The sequence below is a fragment of the Cercospora beticola genome, chromosome 2 (assembly GCF_033473495.1).
Source record: "Cercospora beticola chromosome 2, complete sequence".
Classification (NCBI taxonomy): domain Eukaryota; kingdom Fungi; phylum Ascomycota; class Dothideomycetes; order Mycosphaerellales; family Mycosphaerellaceae; genus Cercospora; species Cercospora beticola.
In genome coordinates this window covers 3,022,116-3,040,473 of record NC_088936.1, presented here as the reverse complement: position 1 = coordinate 3,040,473, position 18,358 = coordinate 3,022,116, and the positions used below count along the sequence as shown (strand labels likewise).

The 18,358-nt window shown below is 52.7% G+C and overlaps 11 protein-coding genes across 11 annotated transcripts; 5 read left to right on the top strand and 6 right to left on the bottom strand.

The window, feature by feature from the left end:
* Positions 1-380: 380 nt before the first annotated feature.
* RHO25_003115 (uncharacterized protein) lies at positions 381-1,355 on the top strand (the record flags this gene model as incomplete). The annotated part of the gene is made up of 2 exons (XM_023598639.2): positions 381-502; positions 557-1,355. 2 exons carry the CDS (start codon positions 381-383, stop codon positions 1,353-1,355), a joined length of 921 nt encoding a protein of 306 aa, XP_023456438.1.
* A 64-nt stretch (positions 1,356-1,419) lies between these two features.
* Positions 1,420-2,412, bottom strand: RHO25_003114 (uncharacterized protein; the record flags this gene model as incomplete). Its single annotated transcript, XM_065602356.1, has 1 exon — positions 1,420-2,412. One exon carries the CDS (start codon positions 2,410-2,412, stop codon positions 1,420-1,422), a length of 993 nt encoding a protein of 330 aa, XP_065458428.1.
* A 447-nt stretch (positions 2,413-2,859) lies between these two features.
* RHO25_003113 (uncharacterized protein) lies at positions 2,860-3,938 on the bottom strand (the record flags this gene model as incomplete). The annotated part of the gene is made up of 3 exons (XM_023598638.2): positions 2,860-3,587; positions 3,641-3,824; positions 3,876-3,938. The coding sequence occupies 3 exons, from the start codon at positions 3,936-3,938 to the stop codon at positions 2,860-2,862; spliced, it is 975 nt and encodes a 324-aa protein (XP_023456439.2).
* A 239-nt stretch (positions 3,939-4,177) lies between these two features.
* On the top strand, positions 4,178-5,095 carry RHO25_003112 (uncharacterized protein; the record flags this gene model as incomplete). The annotated part of the gene is made up of 2 exons (XM_065602355.1): positions 4,178-4,222; positions 4,310-5,095. The coding sequence occupies 2 exons, from the start codon at positions 4,178-4,180 to the stop codon at positions 5,093-5,095; spliced, it is 831 nt and encodes a 276-aa protein (XP_065458427.1).
* Positions 5,096-5,405: 310 nt separating this feature from the next.
* RHO25_003111 (uncharacterized protein) lies at positions 5,406-6,299 on the bottom strand (the record flags this gene model as incomplete). The annotated part of the gene is made up of 1 exon (XM_023598637.2): positions 5,406-6,299. The coding sequence occupies one exon, from the start codon at positions 6,297-6,299 to the stop codon at positions 5,406-5,408; it is 894 nt and encodes a 297-aa protein (XP_023456440.1).
* A 702-nt stretch (positions 6,300-7,001) lies between these two features.
* Positions 7,002-9,884, top strand: RHO25_003110 (uncharacterized protein; the record flags this gene model as incomplete). The annotated part of the gene is made up of 5 exons (XM_023598636.2): positions 7,002-7,317; positions 7,365-7,694; positions 7,746-8,562; positions 8,610-9,500; positions 9,668-9,884. The coding sequence occupies 5 exons, from the start codon at positions 7,002-7,004 to the stop codon at positions 9,882-9,884; spliced, it is 2,571 nt and encodes an 856-aa protein (XP_023456441.1).
* Positions 9,885-9,940: 56 nt separating this feature from the next.
* Positions 9,941-10,096, top strand: RHO25_003109 (uncharacterized protein; the record flags this gene model as incomplete). Its single annotated transcript, XM_065602354.1, has 1 exon — positions 9,941-10,096. One exon carries the CDS (start codon positions 9,941-9,943, stop codon positions 10,094-10,096), a length of 156 nt encoding a protein of 51 aa, XP_065458426.1.
* A 481-nt stretch (positions 10,097-10,577) lies between these two features.
* RPB10 (DNA-directed RNA Polymerase II subunit L) lies at positions 10,578-10,936 on the bottom strand (the record flags this gene model as incomplete). The annotated part of the gene is made up of 3 exons (XM_065602353.1): positions 10,578-10,620; positions 10,678-10,841; positions 10,901-10,936. The coding sequence occupies 3 exons, from the start codon at positions 10,934-10,936 to the stop codon at positions 10,578-10,580; spliced, it is 243 nt and encodes an 80-aa protein (XP_065458425.1).
* Positions 10,937-11,159: 223 nt separating this feature from the next.
* On the top strand, positions 11,160-14,471 carry RHO25_003107 (uncharacterized protein; the record flags this gene model as incomplete). The annotated part of the gene is made up of 1 exon (XM_023598634.2): positions 11,160-14,471. One exon carries the CDS (start codon positions 11,160-11,162, stop codon positions 14,469-14,471), a length of 3,312 nt encoding a protein of 1,103 aa, XP_023456435.1.
* A 240-nt stretch (positions 14,472-14,711) lies between these two features.
* Positions 14,712-16,340, bottom strand: RHO25_003106 (uncharacterized protein; the record flags this gene model as incomplete). Its single annotated transcript, XM_023598633.2, has 3 exons — positions 14,712-15,788; positions 15,845-16,167; positions 16,220-16,340. The coding sequence occupies 3 exons, from the start codon at positions 16,338-16,340 to the stop codon at positions 14,712-14,714; spliced, it is 1,521 nt and encodes a 506-aa protein (XP_023456436.1).
* A 1,095-nt stretch (positions 16,341-17,435) lies between these two features.
* On the bottom strand, positions 17,436-18,041 carry RHO25_003105 (uncharacterized protein; the record flags this gene model as incomplete). Its single annotated transcript, XM_023598632.2, has 1 exon — positions 17,436-18,041. The coding sequence occupies one exon, from the start codon at positions 18,039-18,041 to the stop codon at positions 17,436-17,438; it is 606 nt and encodes a 201-aa protein (XP_023456437.1).
* Between the last annotated feature and the right edge of the window lie 317 nt (positions 18,042-18,358).

Genomic DNA, 18,358 nt, shown 5'->3' with positions numbered 1-18,358 from the left:
TTGGTCGCGGAATTTGGAGGCATCTTGTTTTGGAGTCGAAGCAGAACGATGGGGGAGTTCAAGAGTGAGTCCAAGTTAGTGACAATGGAGCGAGACCCATCTATATCTATTGTATGCGCCTGCCGAGTTGGTTGACATGTGAAAGTGTCATGTTGAGATGGAAAGTGAGAGGGACGAGTCTTGGCAGTGACGAAAGCGAGAACGACGAGTTCCGACTTCCCTTCCCTTTCTCCAGTCAACAGACAACAATGCGACAGCAGAGATCGTGATCCACCGCTTATCCCGCTGCTTGGAAGCTCTACACGGCCGTATGAGACGTTTGTAGAGTCGTATTTCAGCACAATCTGGAACCCGCCGCGATCAGATACACCAACAGCCGCATGTCCAACTACGCACGACCGCCTCCCAGACGAGGCGCGTCCGGAGCATGGAATCGGCTCAAGCATGGCGGACCTACCGACCCGTTGGACGTGTATGGACTTCCCTCTAAGGGAGAGATGAGGTGCTCATCCTTGACTTAAAGGCACTAGACTCCAATTGCTGACAAGTCATGGAGATTGCACGATTTCAAGGCACAAGAGAGCTACTATGCCAAGATTGTCGAGCGTTACATGAAGTTCTGTGCATTATCTGGCGGCGGTGACGGGCTTGAGGCTGCCTTCGCATCCTTGTCCGTGCGGGAGAATAATCCGTTGGCCAACACTGGCAATGGGGCCAGCAATAAAAGGCCGCCACTCACACAGCGACCCTCAGATACAGCTCGTCCCAACGACTTGCCAAATATACTACTCGCCATGCGAAGGCTTCGAGAGGGAATTCTTGGGTCACGCCGGACTGACCACTTTGCTCAGCGCGCATACATGTTCATCATCCACGCTAGTATTCTGACCAAGTCGTGGGAGTCTTACCTCCCGGCTCTACAGTACCTGCTTGGCACAATACACAAACACACCCCTCTTTCTCTGCCCGAAATGCAAGAGTTCTCTGGATACCACATCCTCGACCTGGCATGTCGTCAGGATGAGCTACTGGAAGCATTCGCGGCACGACTCAGATTCAAGAATCGAGATCGAAGGATCGCCACTATCATCCATGCACTCGTACACGACGACTGGGTAAGATACTGGAGGACGAAAAGAGCCGTTGATGGGTATCAGCGAGCTATTATGGAGTACGCGGTCGAACGCATGCGCTTGCACGCCTTGAAGTGCTTGGGTAGAGGGTACCTGAACGCCGATCGCGCCTTTGTCGAGCGTAGTGGCGACGAAGTATGGGAGGAGCTCGTCAAAAGTGGTGTGGGCTGGCAGCTGCAAGACAGCGGCAACGTGGTGATTCGGAAGCCTAAGCCGAAGTGAGGTCGATTCCAGCATTACTGTACAGAAGCGTGCACCCCGAGACACTCCGATTTATCACACCCTATCATTGGAAATATGGCCACCTCCAGCATCCACCTCGCTTAGCAGCAGCATCTGGATTTTTCGCCTCTTGGTTCACGACTTGACGCTGCTCCTCAGATGGCACCACCATCGAGCGCAGCAGCAACTTTGGTACTTCAAGAAAAACTGCCTTCCGACCATACATCTTCTCCAGTCTTCGCACAGCGTGCTCGACAGATTCCCGACCAAGCTTCGTGTCACGATTTTCCGGCCTTGTCAGAGCCGTGATTTTTCTGTAATCGGTTCTATCGTCAAACGCCCGCCCCTTGATCGCCTTCTGCAAGATTTTACCAAGCGTCAGCCCCGAAGCATCTTCAATCTCTACATCCGAAGAGATCTCAACTTTGCCAGGAATGGCAATCTTGAAGGCTACTTCAACAAAGGTGGCCTTCGGACTGCAAATGTGCATAGTTTCCCAGGATTGAGGTTCGCCGTGTAAGTACTGATTCAGGGAGTCGAGCAGATATGTCCGGACATTGACTCTTTCTCCTCCTCTGCCTAACACGCATCCGGCATGATATTCGTGATGCTTGTGGTTATGGGCTTCTTTGACGAGTGTCTTGTTGAGTTCGACGACTGTGAGTGGTAGGATTGAGGGCTGACCTGTGTGCAATTCGGGCAGCTGGAATCGATGATAGGGACCGATCATTCGAGTCACCCAAATTTGAGGGGGTACATCTGGGATTCGCAAATATAGGATTTCTTGGAGTTGCTTGGAGGTCTTGACGATGTCTCTGAATTGCTGGCTGACAATTTGTGCTTGCAGAAGCTGGTGTGGGGATAGGTAGGTGAAGATCAATTCGAGGAGCTCGGCGGTGTTGAATACAGCTTGCCGTGTTGCATCGGTGACCATGAGACGCGTGATACGCGTGGAGGTCGCGTTCCGCTGAGAGGAGGCTGGTCTTGCCTGCTTGTTCTTTGGCTGGTAGCCAAGGTCGCCGTCATCAGTCTGATATCTACGCTTGCGGCCACTCATGCTGCAGGCGTCTTCAAGAGAACATCCGCTGACCAGTGGCAGAGGCAGAATTTCGAAGATGAGGGAAGAAGAGAGAAGACTATCCGCGACGCGAGGTTTCATTAGATGTCGGGTTCTGCCCATGTCCCTGGAACATGTGGTTCGCAGGCTCTAGCGAAAGGCTAAGTTCGGTCAGGAGAACAAGAGTATTGGAACAACGGAAAATGAAGGTACGATATGGTGAAGGCCGAATCTGCTAATAATACACGTGGTTTGCGTTGCACTCATCCGCAGCTAATGTGTCCGCATCTATTGTGTATCTCGTACTTCACGCTTCGGTGGCCTTCGTCGAAACAGCTCGACTCGGTATACGGCAGCTGCTTGCCTCACTGGAGAGCTCCGTGCGCGCTCGTTGCTGCGAAGAGTTCTCAAAGCGTAACTCAAATCATACAATCATGGTCCTCTCGTCTACTCATCATCGATGATTTGCAACACAAGTCCGTCCTTCAGCTCTTCCCACGGCAGCATGATTCGCGAGAGGCCAAAGGAGACCTCCTTAGCCTGGACGTGAGCTTCTGGCCCCCAACGCCTCAAGATCTCTCTGTTCAGATCTCCGAATAGTCCATACCTGACATCCTTTGTGACTTCGACCCCATCTCTGCTAGACGTGAAGATATGAGTGCAGAAGAATGCAGTAGCGAAAGGGTTCCGCGTAACAGCTTTGAAGATGTGCCCGATCGTCCATCCCTCGCGTCTGTAGGGTGCTGTGATCCACGTACGGCAGGTGTACTCAGATCGTTCAGGGAAGGCCCACTCGATATCGATTGTCACACCTGGCGTAGGTCCGTCCGTGAAATGCATCTTTTCAAGCAGTGGGGCGGCAACTCCAGCTAGAATCTGTTGCAATCCCTTCAGCAGCTTCGGACCGGCGTGAACTTCGGCACTAGTGAGCAAGATGTCGAGAATGTCGTCGGGGCGGTTGGGTTGGACCAATAGGGCGTTGACTGCGTTGGGCATCCAGCGATTCTCGTCGTCTTCCGTGTACCCCCTGATGCCTTCGGGCAAATCATATGTCTCCGAGACGAGTGTCAGGCGATGCGGACCTATGAGGTGTGGACCTGGATTTCCATGCTCCTGAACTCGCCAGATCTGGCCTTTATGGCGGAGTCGAACGAGGAACTTCTCTTGAATTGCAACTATTCCATGTTAGCTAATGTTCCTAGTACGCTGACTGGATTAGGAAACATACCGGACGAAGCGATCACATTGCGGAAAAATTTGCAAATGCGCTGCGCTTTGACGATGTCGCAGACATCGAGATAGACGAGCACATTCTCCACGAGTTCTGCTGTATCGAAAGCCGCGTCTTTAGCAGGTGTTCCAGCTGTAAGCGCGACATCTTGCTGATCCTGTTCCTCGGCCACGCTGTGAGTCTGTGAGTTGTTAGCTTGAAGGCGCCGTCGAGACTAGAATTCTTGACATACCACAGCGCTAGGTTTGGCGCCGGCATTGTCGAAGGGAGAGACCTCGGCTTCGAGTGGTGACATCTTAAGACAATGCCAACTTGTTAACGTTGAAGGTATTCGGTTCATTTCTTTGAGCGCGAGTCGAATGTTAAGCAGCGGGTATTAGCATATGTGGTGAATGTTGGGTGCGCCAGCACGTGCTTCCTGATCCACTATGGTGAATGCTAGAGACATGTCAGCTGCGTCTCCCTTCACCGGCTCTATTTCCTTTTGCTTGTCCTGTGTAGCTCAATGTCTGTCCGTCGCTCGACCTCGCAGACATGAAGCGCAAATACACTGGAGGCGGCCGTAATGGCACAGCAAAGGTACGTTCCGGTCGGCTGCAATGCAGCGCGCGATCCATTGTATGAGACAGTGGACTCGAGGACCTCGATGCTGATCCATTGTCGCAGCCCAAGTGGGAGAAACGCGCGCTCCAGCGTGTGGACATGCAAAGGGCGACACCGCTGAGCAACCAGGAGGATGATTCGAGCGATACGGACTCGAATGCTGCGGCCGTCGATCTTTCGCGCCTATCCGATGCCGACTACGACGCTTTCAAGCTCAAACAAGCCAAGCGCGACAGAACGAATGCCGCCATTCAAGCCGTCATATCTACGGTGGAGTTGCTTGAAAATGTCCTTCTACACCTCAGACCACTCGATATCATGAACGCAACTCGAGTCTGCCGGCACTGGAACAAAGTTGTCGAAAGCTCGATTTCACTCAGACCGAAGCTTTTCCGTATCGTGAATACCTCTGGCGAAATCTGGCACACCGATAAGATGCCCAACCCGCTATTCAGACCAACAGTACCAGAAGGCTCGCGTTTCAAGCCAAGAGGTCCCGCTATGAAGGCAGCTATCGAAATGTACCTCAACGGGCAACGTAGCGCCATCCTAGACGACATGCACATTACGGTTGAGCCCGCTCAGAAGATGAAAATTTGCCTTCACTGGAAAGCTTTTGAGGTGATAATAGGATGTGCGTTGGTGTCTCTTCCTTTCAAGGAAGAGGGATGGACAGTCGGTGAGGCATTGCTTATGGCCATGTCAGAGGATCACTTGACGTCCTGGTACGACCACTCTCGGCAGTACGGTGGGGGCGAGCAGGACAATCTGGTAGACTTGTTCGCGAGGCTTCAGCTAGGCGGTCGTGGGTGCGAGATCGAGTGCGAGGAGATCGAGTTCAGGCTGTAGACGCAAGACGGCGTAGAGGCAGCATTGAGATATGCGATGCGTGGAGAATCGTCCTGGGGCTGGGAGCAAGAGGACGCTGGAAGTATTGATGCATGCTTGACTCAGATGCCGCTGCCAGCTGGAAGATGTTCTGCATTGGCATTCGACGGTATCGTGGGATCACTTTGGGCATTAGCAAAGATATCCCGATGCGGCAAGACCTTCTGGCTGCTTTAAAGCGCTTAGCATGAAGCGAAGTAATGGGGTCCTTCTGAATTCCATGTTGTGCCGAGACGAATCTCTCATCTTTGGTGCTCGAGCATACGCTGCGTCATCTCTTGCTCTGCGATGGCACGGAGAAGCCTCTCGTCATAAAGTCGGCGTTCTTTCCATTTCTGTTATTTTGGTCCTTCGTCGAGAACAAACTCTTCACATTGTCGTTTTCCATCTTCCTTTTCTTCGACTGCTCCTGCTCCCTCACGACCTTTGCGGCGATTGAAGCGGCAGATGAGTTGTTGATCCCATTGCTGCCGTTCATTTCGTTCTTGGACCTCTTTTCTCCTCTGCCTTCCGCGTTGCCGTCCCCGTTCTCGGTCTCATCCTTTCCTTTCTTCCTCTTCTTCCCTCCGCTCGCCTTCTTCAGGGAATGTGCCAGGCCCTTCTCTTGCAACGTCTTCACCCTCAGCGCTAACCTTGCAATATCTGTTGCAGCAGTGGGCAGAATTGGGATAATATCGTTACTCGCGTACTCGGTCTCGCAGGTCAAGCACTTCTCGCCCGAGACTTCCTTGATCGCGCTGCCCGAGAAAGCATGTCCACAGGGAACCAGATAGGCGGCCTTCGACCCGGGGCCCAACTTATCGCCAGTCACTGGACACTTCCAGACTTCCTTTCTCACGCCATCATTCGTGGCGTCCGCGTCCACCTCAAACTTGACCTCTACAATGTCTTTCAGCGATTTGATCGCGCCTTGCGTAACGACGTCCGCGTCTTCCTTCCGCACTCCCTCGACAAGATACTCCAGTATCGTTGATTTGTTGTACAGCTTTCCCGAGGAGTCCGACACAACGGGCTGCGCAAGAGGTTCGCGGGATATTGGATCCGTGGACCAGTGATACTCCTGCTGTTCGTGCTGTGCCTCTTTGACCTGCGCAGTGGTCTTATCCTTTGCCGCTTCTTTCACGAGTTCGCGACGCGTCGGAATGCTGCCGCCATCGTTGCCCATGCTTGCAACACGCCTGTTGAGTGTGCGTGTTAAGGTCAAGCTCAAAGTTGATCGCCATCACGGCGACGCGGAAGAAAGTTGAAGCGCCTTGGCATTCCGTCTCTCCATCATCAGCCCACTTGCTCATCCTACGCACACCCATCTCCACAGCCCGCCTTGTTACTCGACCCGTTCCTTACTGTGTCAAGACTCAGAGAATGTGCCTCAGGAAGATCTACCTGACCGCAAATGGCAAAGAATGCGAACCTGGAGGATCCTGCATGCGCCTTCGGTTCGGCACCGAGCTGCTCTTGCAACTTCGCCCTGAACAACCTCTTGGCATCCTCCAGCAACAAGCCATGTTCACACCGCCAATCTGTCCAATGTGACACAGCATGGTTACGGTTATGTTCAGACATCTCTACGGTTTCTTCACGAGTAGTCAGAAAGACTGCTCAGACTTTCAGGCGACTCAAATGGTTCAGAACTCCAGCAATGCCCTCGAACTAAAGCAAGTTTAGATTGTCCTCGAACGCTATCGCTAAGCCTCGGGGGCGATGCGCTGCACAGCAGATCAGTGACAAACAAGAAAGGCAGGTGAAGCTTCTCTATACACGCACGCGTACCCTGTGTTATTGACCGTGTTCACTTCGCCACTCTATCTGATCCAAAGACGAGCTAAAGATCTTTTATAAACGCTCACCAGTATTGCAATGTTGAGTTATGGAGTCCTCACCCCTGATGCCGCAAGGCGCTGAACACGATTGCCTTTCGCCAGCTACTAGACAGCAAGGTGTACCTGATAACCAGAAAGAAGCACGCCTTTCGTCGAAACACATGGCAACTGGATCAATTCGAAGCACATCCGATGCCTTGTCTACTCGAGAAGGCGATAGGAAAGATCGCACAGAGGACGCCCGCAAGCTCCAGCGGCTCCCACTTACATTATGGTTGACAGTGACATACGCCATCCTGTCAATTTTCGCCTGGACGATCAACTGCACCCTTGTTCGCAAACCTCTCAACGCGTCCCATTATGGTATGTCTACCATCCTCAGCTATCGCGCAGCCACTGATAATCCACAGGATTGTACCTTAGAGATGGCGACGTGTACGGCTATCGCTACCCCACTCACTCTATTTACACGTTCAATGAGCGAATTCTACAGGTTGCACGGGTCGTTCAAGCTATCGTTGCGGTTTCCACTGTCCCTCTGACGTCTGCGGTCTGCTCTACTGCCGCCGTAACATTCATGCAACGAGAGCATCGGAATCACAATTTATCGTTGCGCAAGACAATGGTCCTCGCTGACAAGGGTTGGGCCGATTTCGAGGTTTATCTGCACCTCTTACGCGGTAGGCTAAGTTCCTATGGCTCGAGTCTGCTATACCTCGCGATCCTACTCATCGCCTTGGGTAAGCTTGAACAGCATACGGCCTTTACTTCGTGCTAAGGTGTTGCGATAGGTGCCTCGCTCTCGCCTCTACAGTCCGTCTTCTTGACTTCCAAGACTGTGCAAACTCCGGTCAGCCTTGCTTCTCTTGGGAAAATTACCGATCTCATCGACCTTTTCGATGAGGGATCATTTTACAACCAACTTACCCCCGCTGAGTTACGGTCCGCTCTCACGTCTACAACAAGTACGGATCCCCAAACGAGGCTGTGGACTGCTGACGGAGCGCTGAATTGCACTGGTAGCGTCGGGAACAACAACACGGCATGTGCATTTGGCCAAGTCTCTCTGGCCAACATGTCGCAACTCCATGATTCCTTCATCGCTCAGTTGCCCGCAGGTTTCAGCACTGGTCTCGTGCGACAATTTATCCCTCGCATCAACTCCTCAATCTCAAGAGAACGAATTCCTGCGGCAGCGTTTCCGGCTCATTGCGAGCGTTCAGGCAACTCATTCTTCGCCAGTTACGCTGGAACATGGGAGTCTGGTTACGTGAATGGCTCTCTAGCCGCCAGCTCTTGGGGAGTGGTCGCCTGTATGCCCACCGACCAGAGCAAATCTTTGTGGAACAAGACACGAAATAGACAAACTATCTCTGAACAGCTGTACCTCAATCTTACTGCTCTAAGTTCAAACCCATACAAACAGTGGTGGTCGGAGGATCAGTGGAGTGGCCTTTTCAGGATCACACTTAACACGACTTCTGGATACTTTGAACTGCCAAATATAATGAACGGCGGGCTACCGGGTCCCCTTTTAAAAAATGGTCCCGAAGCTCACTGTGGTCGTGACTGTGTCATACAGAGCGACTTGAGAGGTCAAGAGATCTAGTACGTTTTCTCTTGAAATGGCACAAGTCGCACGCTGACGTTTTAAGTGATCGGAACAATACTCTACGCATAAGAGAAGAGAGTCAAGAAAGCAACGGAACCTCCATAGTTGACGACGGCGCTTTCGCTCTATTTAACGGAATGAACAAAGGGCCACTCCTCACAATCGCTCTGGCCCTATTTGGCACAGGCTCTTGGATAGCGGACCGGACGCAGCATCCTGACTTCTACGTGAACCAGAATGTCACATCCCGAACCTATGCATGCACCGAACGAGTACCATTCGCTGGGCTTTTGGCCTCCATGGATGCTGACTCTGCGACCATCGCCAGTGACTACGACAACATGGTCGGCTGTGTGTCCAACAATAACATGCATTCCGATTACTTACAGGAGAACATATTTGACTATGTCCAGATGCATATTGGTCCGATAACCGGCAGAGACGGTCGCGGTCCGACATACGAGGCAAAACTGAACAACGCATGGGAAGCGGCTGCTTTCTTGGCAAACGAGCGCTGGTTGAAGTCTGGACAACGTGCTACATTGACTGTCAACTACGATCCCGGAGCCCCAATCCAGATTCCACATATCTCGACAGCAGGCATGATTCTCATCTCTGTGCTCTTAAGCATATACCTGGTGTCTCTACTTGCCATGGCGGTGTACGGCAACTGGAATCCACATTGGACAAGTCGCCTTGATGCATTCACCATGATGCAGCTGGGTGCTGCTATCTCGGAGCATCTACCACTACAGCTGGCGAATAATACTCACATAATACGGATACTCGATGAGGTTCCTGGCTGGGTCGGTGATAGCTCAGAGCAACCAGAGGATGACACAGCCGTGGGCAAGATCGGACTGGGTGCGAGCGGCGCTCTGCGGGCGGGAAAACGATACAAATGCTACACCAGTAATGATAGACGGACACAAAAGTAAGCGTACACATGACTTGATGATGGCAAAGTAGAATAAACAATAATACGTCTCTATTCGCATCCGGCATGCCGATAGCAAGAGTGTATCCACCGGACCGAGAACTCGACAAGTATCATGTCCGACGGATCATTACATTAATGTCTTGTAACTTCCCCACGTACAGTCTCTCTGCCGCTCCGGCCAACGCCACGGCTACGCATAAGAATATGACCACGGCGGATCTCATCGCGGAGAAGAAGAAGGAGTGGGAAAAGGCGCGAAGTGACGCAGAGTCGCTAATCGATGAGATTGCTGAGAGTGACGACAAGGAGCTGGACGAGCTGTTGGGCGATCTGGGAGAGATTGAGGGGGGTAGGGGAAAGGAGCGGGACGAGCTCTGAAGGACCTGGCGGAGCACGAGCATCAGTTTAAGAAGGATCAGGATGACCTGGAAGCCATGGCGTTGCAGTGGGCGCGGGAGAGGCAGGAGGATGATGACCATATCCAGGAATTCAAAGCAATAATTAAGGAGAGTGATGAGGCGTGGCATAACCTGGAGAAGATCAACGAAAAGTATGAGCGGGAGATCAAGAAGCTGGAGGAGCAGACATAGACGGGAAGCTGAAGGATTAAAGCTCGCTCGTGGCCATACGGCGCCGAGCTCAACCTCATAAGGGAGTTGGCGTTTAGTTTTCGTGTGGCTTTTATTGTTGGGTAGTCGCTCAATGTCTTGAACGCTGAAGTTTGGAGATCCTTCTGCGCCGTCGTCAATATCTCCGAAAGGATCGACGACTGCCAGTCCACTGAGACCTCGCCAGTGCTCGTTCCTGATCAATGAGCCACAAGCGCTGGCAGCGAGCTATCGGGCAAACTGTGCCTTTCAAGTGCCCGTGCGCCGCGTACGGCAAGGCGTCCGTCTTATCACCGGGACTATTCGTTGCGACGGCTCTAGACGTACAGATCTGATTTGTAGCACCCTTGTGCGCGAGCATGTTGCTCGCTCCGTTTTTGTATTCTCCTTTTTCAACGCCATAACACCTTCGCTGGAATACTATAACACATTTTCCTCCTTTCGCTAGTCTCATATCGTGCCTTTATCGTCGATCCTTGACAACGTCGCGCTCCGCCGGATTGTATCTGCGCGGTACGCATTCAGTTATTGTCCTATGCCGCTCGTTCTTTGTCTGTACATACCGCAACAGCTTCTCGATCAGATCGACGTGTGTGAGCATCATACGTCTGCAGCAGTATCTGTTGAGGCCGAGTTGGTCCATCGCGTCGCCGTCAGAGACCGTGTCGCCGTTCTCTTGTACTGTGCCGATGAGCTCGACGTAGCGCTCGTAGAGGTCTGCAATGACCTGGGGACAATAACACGTTAGCGCTGCACGTTCTAGATTGAGGATCGGATGCGTCGCACCTTGCCGCAGGAAAAGCAGCGAATTGGGATAATCATGTCGACGGTGGTGGAAGCGATGCAAAGGGCGGCGTGGTTGCTGTCGCGAAGATTGAAGTCATGTCGCGAGAAGTTCAAAGCCGATAAGACCGGCTGAGTGCACGGACCCTCGAACTTTTTCGAGGTTCAGAAAGCTAGTTCGGGCACACGAGCAAATGCATCGACCTGCCTCTGATTTTCGTCATTCACTTCGCTCTCCACGTGCTCCCGTCGCGTCGGAACAATGGCCAGAGATACCGAGAGGAAGAGGAAGCTGGAGCAGCAGCAGGCGGACAATGCGACGGCGAAGCGGGTCAAGTCGTCCGCGAAGACCGACGTGAAGGCAAATGGCACCTCGAACGGCAGTCCTCAAGTGGTCGTACCAAGGCAGAACGGTCTTTCGACTCCATCCCAGCACTTAGACTCGCCAAAGTCAGGCAAGAAAGAGAATATCGGTGTTGCAAATGGAGGCAACGTTGGACAGCCTTCGATCAAAACCGAAATACAAGCAACACCGACGTCGAAAAAGGCCAAGAAGACAAGAACTTCTCAGAATGGCACTGCGGCCGCTGCATCGCCATTTACAGCACCACCTACAACTAAAGATGGGCACGTAGATGTGTCTATGGGAAAGATCGAGGCAGCTACGGTGAAACCTCAAAAGAGCAAGAAGCAGAAACAGCAGATCAAGGACGTGGTTGTGCAGGATGTAGAGGCAGGCGCGGAACAGCGAAGCGAAAATGGCACTGTGCTATCGATCAAGGACAAGCGACAGCGCGCCATTGAGAAAAAGGCGAGACGGAACGCCGATCGCGAGATCAAGGCAGGCTTCAGAGAGGATGAGGAGCTCACAGCACCGAACGAACATGGTTGGTGGATGTCTCAACCGAGCGCCGGACGGTACCTGGCTCATGACCCAATCTTTGTTGTGGACGAGAACGGCGACGAATGTTTGATCGCGGCCACGATCCGTGAAGTCCAGCTACTGCACCTCGATAGCTCGCTCATTTCGCGGACACATGCAGTGCCCGATGGCAGGTCTATCCTTGCGTATACTTTGAGCGCCGACTACCCGGATCACATAGAGATTGCATATGACAACGGTACCAAAGTGCAGTGGAACTGGACGACAGGGTCGATCATCAAAGGAAGCTTTCCAGGCAATGAGACCACCATTGCCGCAACTACTGCTGCTCGTGGAGATGGACGCCTAGAGGTATACTGCATCGCCCAGACTCAAGGCATGTACACTATTGTTGGAGAACGAAAGTCGTTGTACTCAACATACCGACGTCTGACGAGCATACACGTTCTTGAAGGTGGCGCCTACATCATCTGTCTGGGTACGACTGCAATGCTGCTGGGAAAGAGGAAAGACGGCACTCAAACTGCCGAATACATCTGGATCGAGATGCCGACGACTGTGCCTTTCCAGTGTCTTGATGCGAGACTTGTGACACCAGCTACAGGCAAGGCTAACTCACCTGCCAAAGATCAGAAGAAGCCTATCCCTGATCTCGCACTTGCAGTGGGCAATGCGGATGGCCAAATACACTTCTACTCCAGCCTCCTATCTCTATTTGCAAAGCCCTCGCAGGCGATTCTCCCCACGCCTCGGATCCTGCACTGGCACCGCGAGGCTGTTTCAACAGTCAAATTTTCGAGAGATGGCAACTATCTCATCTCAGGTGGCAGGGAGTCCGTGCTTGTGATCTGGCAGCTGGAGACTGGACACAAGCAATTCTTGCCCCATCTCACAGCAGAGATTGAGCGTGTTGTCGTCTCGCCGAGTGGTACACAATATGCTCTGCAGATGGGCGATAACTCCATCATGGTCTTGAGCACCACTGAGTTGAAGCCCGTCGCCAACTTTGCTGGTCTTCAATTACCGGTACTGACAGAACAACTCGACCGAGAAGACATGGCGCTGCCAGCTGCGACGGTCGTACTGCATCCCAGCGATCCGAAGCAACTGCTCTTGACAGTGCCAGCAACACAGCCGAAGCACACCCGAGATGTCACAACTCGACCTTTCCTGCAAAGTTTTGACATTCAGAATTCCCGACACATTAGCCGACGAGCACTTTCGCGCAACAACGTGACCGACTTCAATCGTGGACCTGAAAACACTCCTATCATCCCACCAGATGTCAATCTGCTCGCTGTAAGTGCAGATGGAGAATGGCTGGCAACAGTTGACGAGTGGTTTCCGCCAGCCACGGACCTGGAGCATGCGGTCGCACGCACGGCTGGCCTGGACGCCATCGATCTTGAGAACATCCAGGAGGAGCAGCTGAAACGACGAGAAATCTACCTCAAATTCTGGAAGTGGGACGAGGGGCAATCCATGTGGACACTGAGCACCAGAGCCGATGCTCCGCACGCCCGATCCTCTGATGCCGACCTTGGCTCTGGTGCAGGCCGTGTCTTGCAGCTCAAGTCCGATCCGGCCTCGAACGGTTTCGCAACTATTGGAGAGGACGGCGAGGTAATGATCTGGAAGCCAAAGACCAAGTTCCGCCACGGCGTTCCTCTGAAAGAGCCGAACGGCAACGATCTAGTCGAATGGGCATGCCGAAGAACGATCAAGCTTCCAATTGCAACTGACGGTGAAGAACGTGCCGACTCGCCAATGGACGGTGACCACGATAAGTCGTTGGCTGCAATTGACGCCAGCCTCGCATTCTCCCCTGATGGCTCGATGCTTGCATGCTCTACGACCACCTTAAGTGAGACTGTGCAGCCCCTGGTACATTTTGTCAACCCGGACACTGGCACTGTCACCTCTACAAATGCCGGCATCATCCCTGCCGATGAAGATGTTTTGGACTTCGGCTTCTTGGATCGGTACCTCATCGTACTCAGTCTAGGACACATTCGTGTATGGAACCTTGTCGACGACAACGTCCACTACACGATTACGCTCCCTGGCGCACTTGGAGAGCAAGAGACCGCGAAGCTGGCTGTCAACGAAACCGATCAAACATTTGCGGTAGCTTCGATCAACATCACGTCTATGGAGTTGGATGAGTCCATTCCCCAGATCGCAGTTTACACGCCCAAGAATCCAGACGCTTTGTTCGAAGCCGACCTCGAATCAACTCCAGTGGCAATTCTGGCCGGCAAAGACACCAGAGGCTACACGGTCATTTTCGAAGACGGCACAATCCGCTCCCTCACCAGCACTCAACAAGCTACCCGCAACCGAAGTTCTTCTTCCGCTGCGCCTGAAGCTCTCGAAATGGTTGAGGAAGTAAGACCAAGCGAGGATGCCGAGACTGCATCGTCTGCTGCACTTGCACTTCTCAGCACAAATCCTGCAGAACAAGATCAAGAGATGTCTGATAGTCTAGCTCCGCTCCTGTTGACCGAAGCTGGCGAGGATGATCGCCCAGTTGTCAGACCTGAGCAGCTGTCTAGTATATTTGATGTAGGCGGTGGGAAAGGTGGCGTTGTAGCTATGCCACCGGTGAGAGACATGTTCAGAGACGTCGTGGGACTGTTTGCAAGGAAGCCGAGAGCGAGGGTAACGGAGGATGTAGAAATGGCCATGTAAATTCCTCCGAATGTAGAAAGGATTCATAACATGTGGATATGCACACTTCTGTGCCATTTGCAATCACTTCTCTGTGGGCGCATTCAGCCTCGTTAATCTATACGCTTCAACGCGACTCTTCCTCCTGACTTGATTGGACGATTGTGTTTAGCAGAAGTGACAGGATAAATATATGCTCATGGACATCGCTATATATACCAGAACAGTCATAAAATGCACATCAATTTCTCCTTCCAAATCTTACAACTTCGCCCCCTGCTTCCACACCGGTCCCACCAACGCATCATACGCATTCAAGCTCAGCGTATCGCCCGGCACGCCCGTAACGTGCATCCCCAACCCCCTCGTATCAATCATATCAGGGGTCAACTCATCCACGGATGTCGCACCAATCAACCTCATGTTCATCTCCATCTCATCCTTCAACAACTGCATCGCACGATCCACACCAGGTAATCCATAAGCCGACATAGCAAACAAGAATGGCCTTCCGATTCCCACGCCTGAAGCTCCCAAGCATAGCGCTTTGATGATGTCCGTTGCGCGACGAATTCCGCCATCGATGAAAATTTCGATTTTGTTTTCTAGACCTAGACGGCGGAGTTCGGGCATGACTTCTGCTAGGACTTCGATTCCTGAACGGGCAAAATCTAGTTGACGACCGCCGTGGTTGGAGAGAACGACACCTTGAACTCCCACGCTGATGGCGCGGATGACGTCTTCGACGCGTTGGACACCCTTGAGGATGATGGGCATTTTGGTCACGGAGAGGAACCAGGGGATGTCTTCCCAGCAGAGGGCCGGATCGATGAATGAGGAGATTGCTCGTGCGGCGCCTTGTGAGCGATCGACGTTGTCGCCAGATGTGTTTTGTACGTTGGAGCCAGTATCGGAGAATTTGGATCGCATGTCCTTTTCTCTGCGGCCAAGTTGTGGAGCGTCGACTGTGATGAAGAGGCCTTTGCAGCCGCGCTTTTCGGCGTGTTGGATGATGCGTTTTGTGATTTCGCGGTCCTTGTTGACGTAGAGTTGGAGCCATTGCACTTGGTCGTCTTGTCGGGCGTCGACGATTTCGTCGAAAGAGCAGGAGGCTAGAGTGGGGATCATTTGGATGACGTTGTGTTTGTGGGCGCCTCGTGTGAGGACGACTTCGCCTTCGGGGTTGCCCAGTTTGCCTAGGGCGGTGGCGGTCACGTAGAAGGGAATGGAAACTTTGGTGCCGAGCATAGTGGTGGAGAGATCGATTTTCTCGACGTTGCGGAGGATTCGAGGTCGGAACCAGATCTTGTGGAAGGCTGAGTGGTTTTCTCGCATAGTCTGGGAGACATCCTATTAGCTTTGTCGCATACGTAGCACAGCTGGATTGTACTCACAATCTCGTCGTCTGCACCGCTAGAGTAATATGCCCATGCTGTCTTCTTCATTACTCTCCTCGCCACCGCTTCGAAGTCCATCAAGTTGTAACATTGCTCCAGGATTGGCATGTGCTTGATACGTTCTTGTCGCTCAATCTCTTCTGGATCTTCCTCTTTCTCTTCTTGTTCTACTGTTGACATATCCACCTCTCCCAAATGCTTGCTCTTGTCGAGGAACTTGTCGAGGGTGTCGGGAGGGTGGATAGGCTCGTACTCTTCGGTGGCATCCTTGCCAGCATACTTGAGAATGATCTTTGGCCCACCAGGATGTTCAGGCAGGACTGTGGGAGACGTTAGTATGGCTGTAATTAATACCTTCCTTATGGTACGCACATTCTGTGACATCGTATGCCTTGCCGTGTACGATGACCCAACATGACTCTCGGCTGTTGTGCTTTGCGATCTCTGCGCCTGAGAGCTGCTTGCTCTGTGTGTTGTTGCTATCGCGATTCATCTTGTCTATGCTCTGATCCAGTTATGCAAAGTGTAATGTACAGGAATGGTGCTCAGAGGATGGGAAGAAAGCAGACCAGTAGAAGAAAGCACAGCTCGATACAATTAACCCGATCCTGGACCGGCGATCACTGGACTCTTGAGCGGCTCTCGTCAATGGCGTAGATGCACAGTCCAGCCTCATGTCTTGTTGCCGACGGCGGCAGGTCTGCCTTTCCACTGCACCGAGAGTGTGGAGAAATGAGGCAGGTTCAGCGAATAGCAAAGCACGGATTACCCTCCTCGTCTCGGTATCTCCGCAATACCCGCCGAGCATCGGTATGCCAAGGGTCAACCACATGGCCTTGCCACACGCTGAGCGCGCAGAGGGCTCCGCGATACCCGTTTTGTCGTTGCGGCAGTGGGCAGCGAGGGCTGTAGAATTGAAGCTTGGATACCATCCCAGTGACGGCTTGTACGGAACGGCATTTGAGATTGAAGAATGCTTCCGAATATTTGCAATCCACGTCGTGGCTTGGCAGTGTGATACGACCGCGAGACGATGTAGTTGTAAACGAATCGTGCTGCTCGCTACTGCTACGACAACTGGGAAAGAAGGGAAGGTGCCTGGCGACAGCAAAGCGCAGTGCTCTCCAGCCGAATTTATTTCAAATGCTCGCCCTGGATGTCAGACAATACTGCTTGCAATATCTGAGCTCGGTTGCATACTCATTCAATCCTGAAACAACTTCCAGGACCATGGCATGATAAGATAGGTGGCAGCGTGTTCAAGGTCACTTTCTGCTCCGCGGGGTTGTTCTCGCTGCATACACGGCCTTCTTCGCCCCTCTGTCCTGGACAACTTCGTGTCGCTGGCTGTTCACCTTGGACATGCCTCGGTCCAAGGTTCTGATAGTCCCCCGTGCCGAGTGCAGGTAATGGAGAACTCAGACAGTCGCACTAGTTCAGTACGAGCCGCTTAGAAGCACGCTTGCCGTGCAGAGCCAGAATTCTGCGACGTCTACATCGTCCGATGTCCAGAAATGCAGTATCCTCATGCTGCAGCCCACAGAAAAAACACTCTTTCTAGTTGGTCCACGCCAACTCTTGCCATTCCTCAACCCGTCCTCTTTTTGCCAGATACTTTGGTGAAGCCATCATCGTCAACTTCAGGAATAGGCTTCTCCTTTGGCACCTTTGGCGCGCTGACCAGAGACGGTGCTTCGTCCATATCTTCATCGTCGTCAAACCCTTCGAATTCCTCTTCATCTGCATCCTGGTTCACCTCTTGTACGACGACCTTGTCCGTCTTCATGTTTCCCCGACTCTTCCACCTCTGTTCAACCTCTACTGCAGCCTGCAAACTCCTTGTCTCCATCATGCGACTCCGCACCTTGAGAATGTCCCCGGCGACTACAACCTCACTCTCGTCTTCGACATTGCACTCAAACTCATCGCCCATGATTTGAAGGAGGAAGAGCTCCAAATCCTCTTGGTCGGTCTCGGGACGAGTAGTCAGGAGGTCAGAGACAGCTCCTGCGAACCAGTCGCGCTTGTCTGCTGAGTCGGGTCCGCCCCATGCATTCTGCACGGCGATATGGAGGGGTTGCCAGAGGGAGAGAAGGTACCAGATCGAGTTATCGAAGGCCGTCTGGAGCTGTTCGACAGTGGCCGGGTCTGATGCGACCGCTTGGGTTCCAGACGAAGCAGGTAGCGAGGTCATGTTGGCAGAGTGTGTGTGCGGTGTATGAAGTCGACTTGCTCGTTCATGATGGCATATTTTTTGGTCGGAGATCTCGCAGCCAGACGCCGACATCTCTTGGCATGGGCGGGCAGGCCTGCTCGGAAGGGCGGGAGCAACAGCAAGGATGAGAGGAGAAAGCTGGGGAAGGCGGAATCGTCAGCCGGGTTTGCATTGTTCGCCGGCCTCGATGACGAAGTTGGTGAAACGCAGTACAATGTTTTGCGACGTCTCTGTATCGCAGTCGGGCGTGGGCGCGCGCAGCTGGAACATTTGTTCTCGAAGCACCAAATGACGCA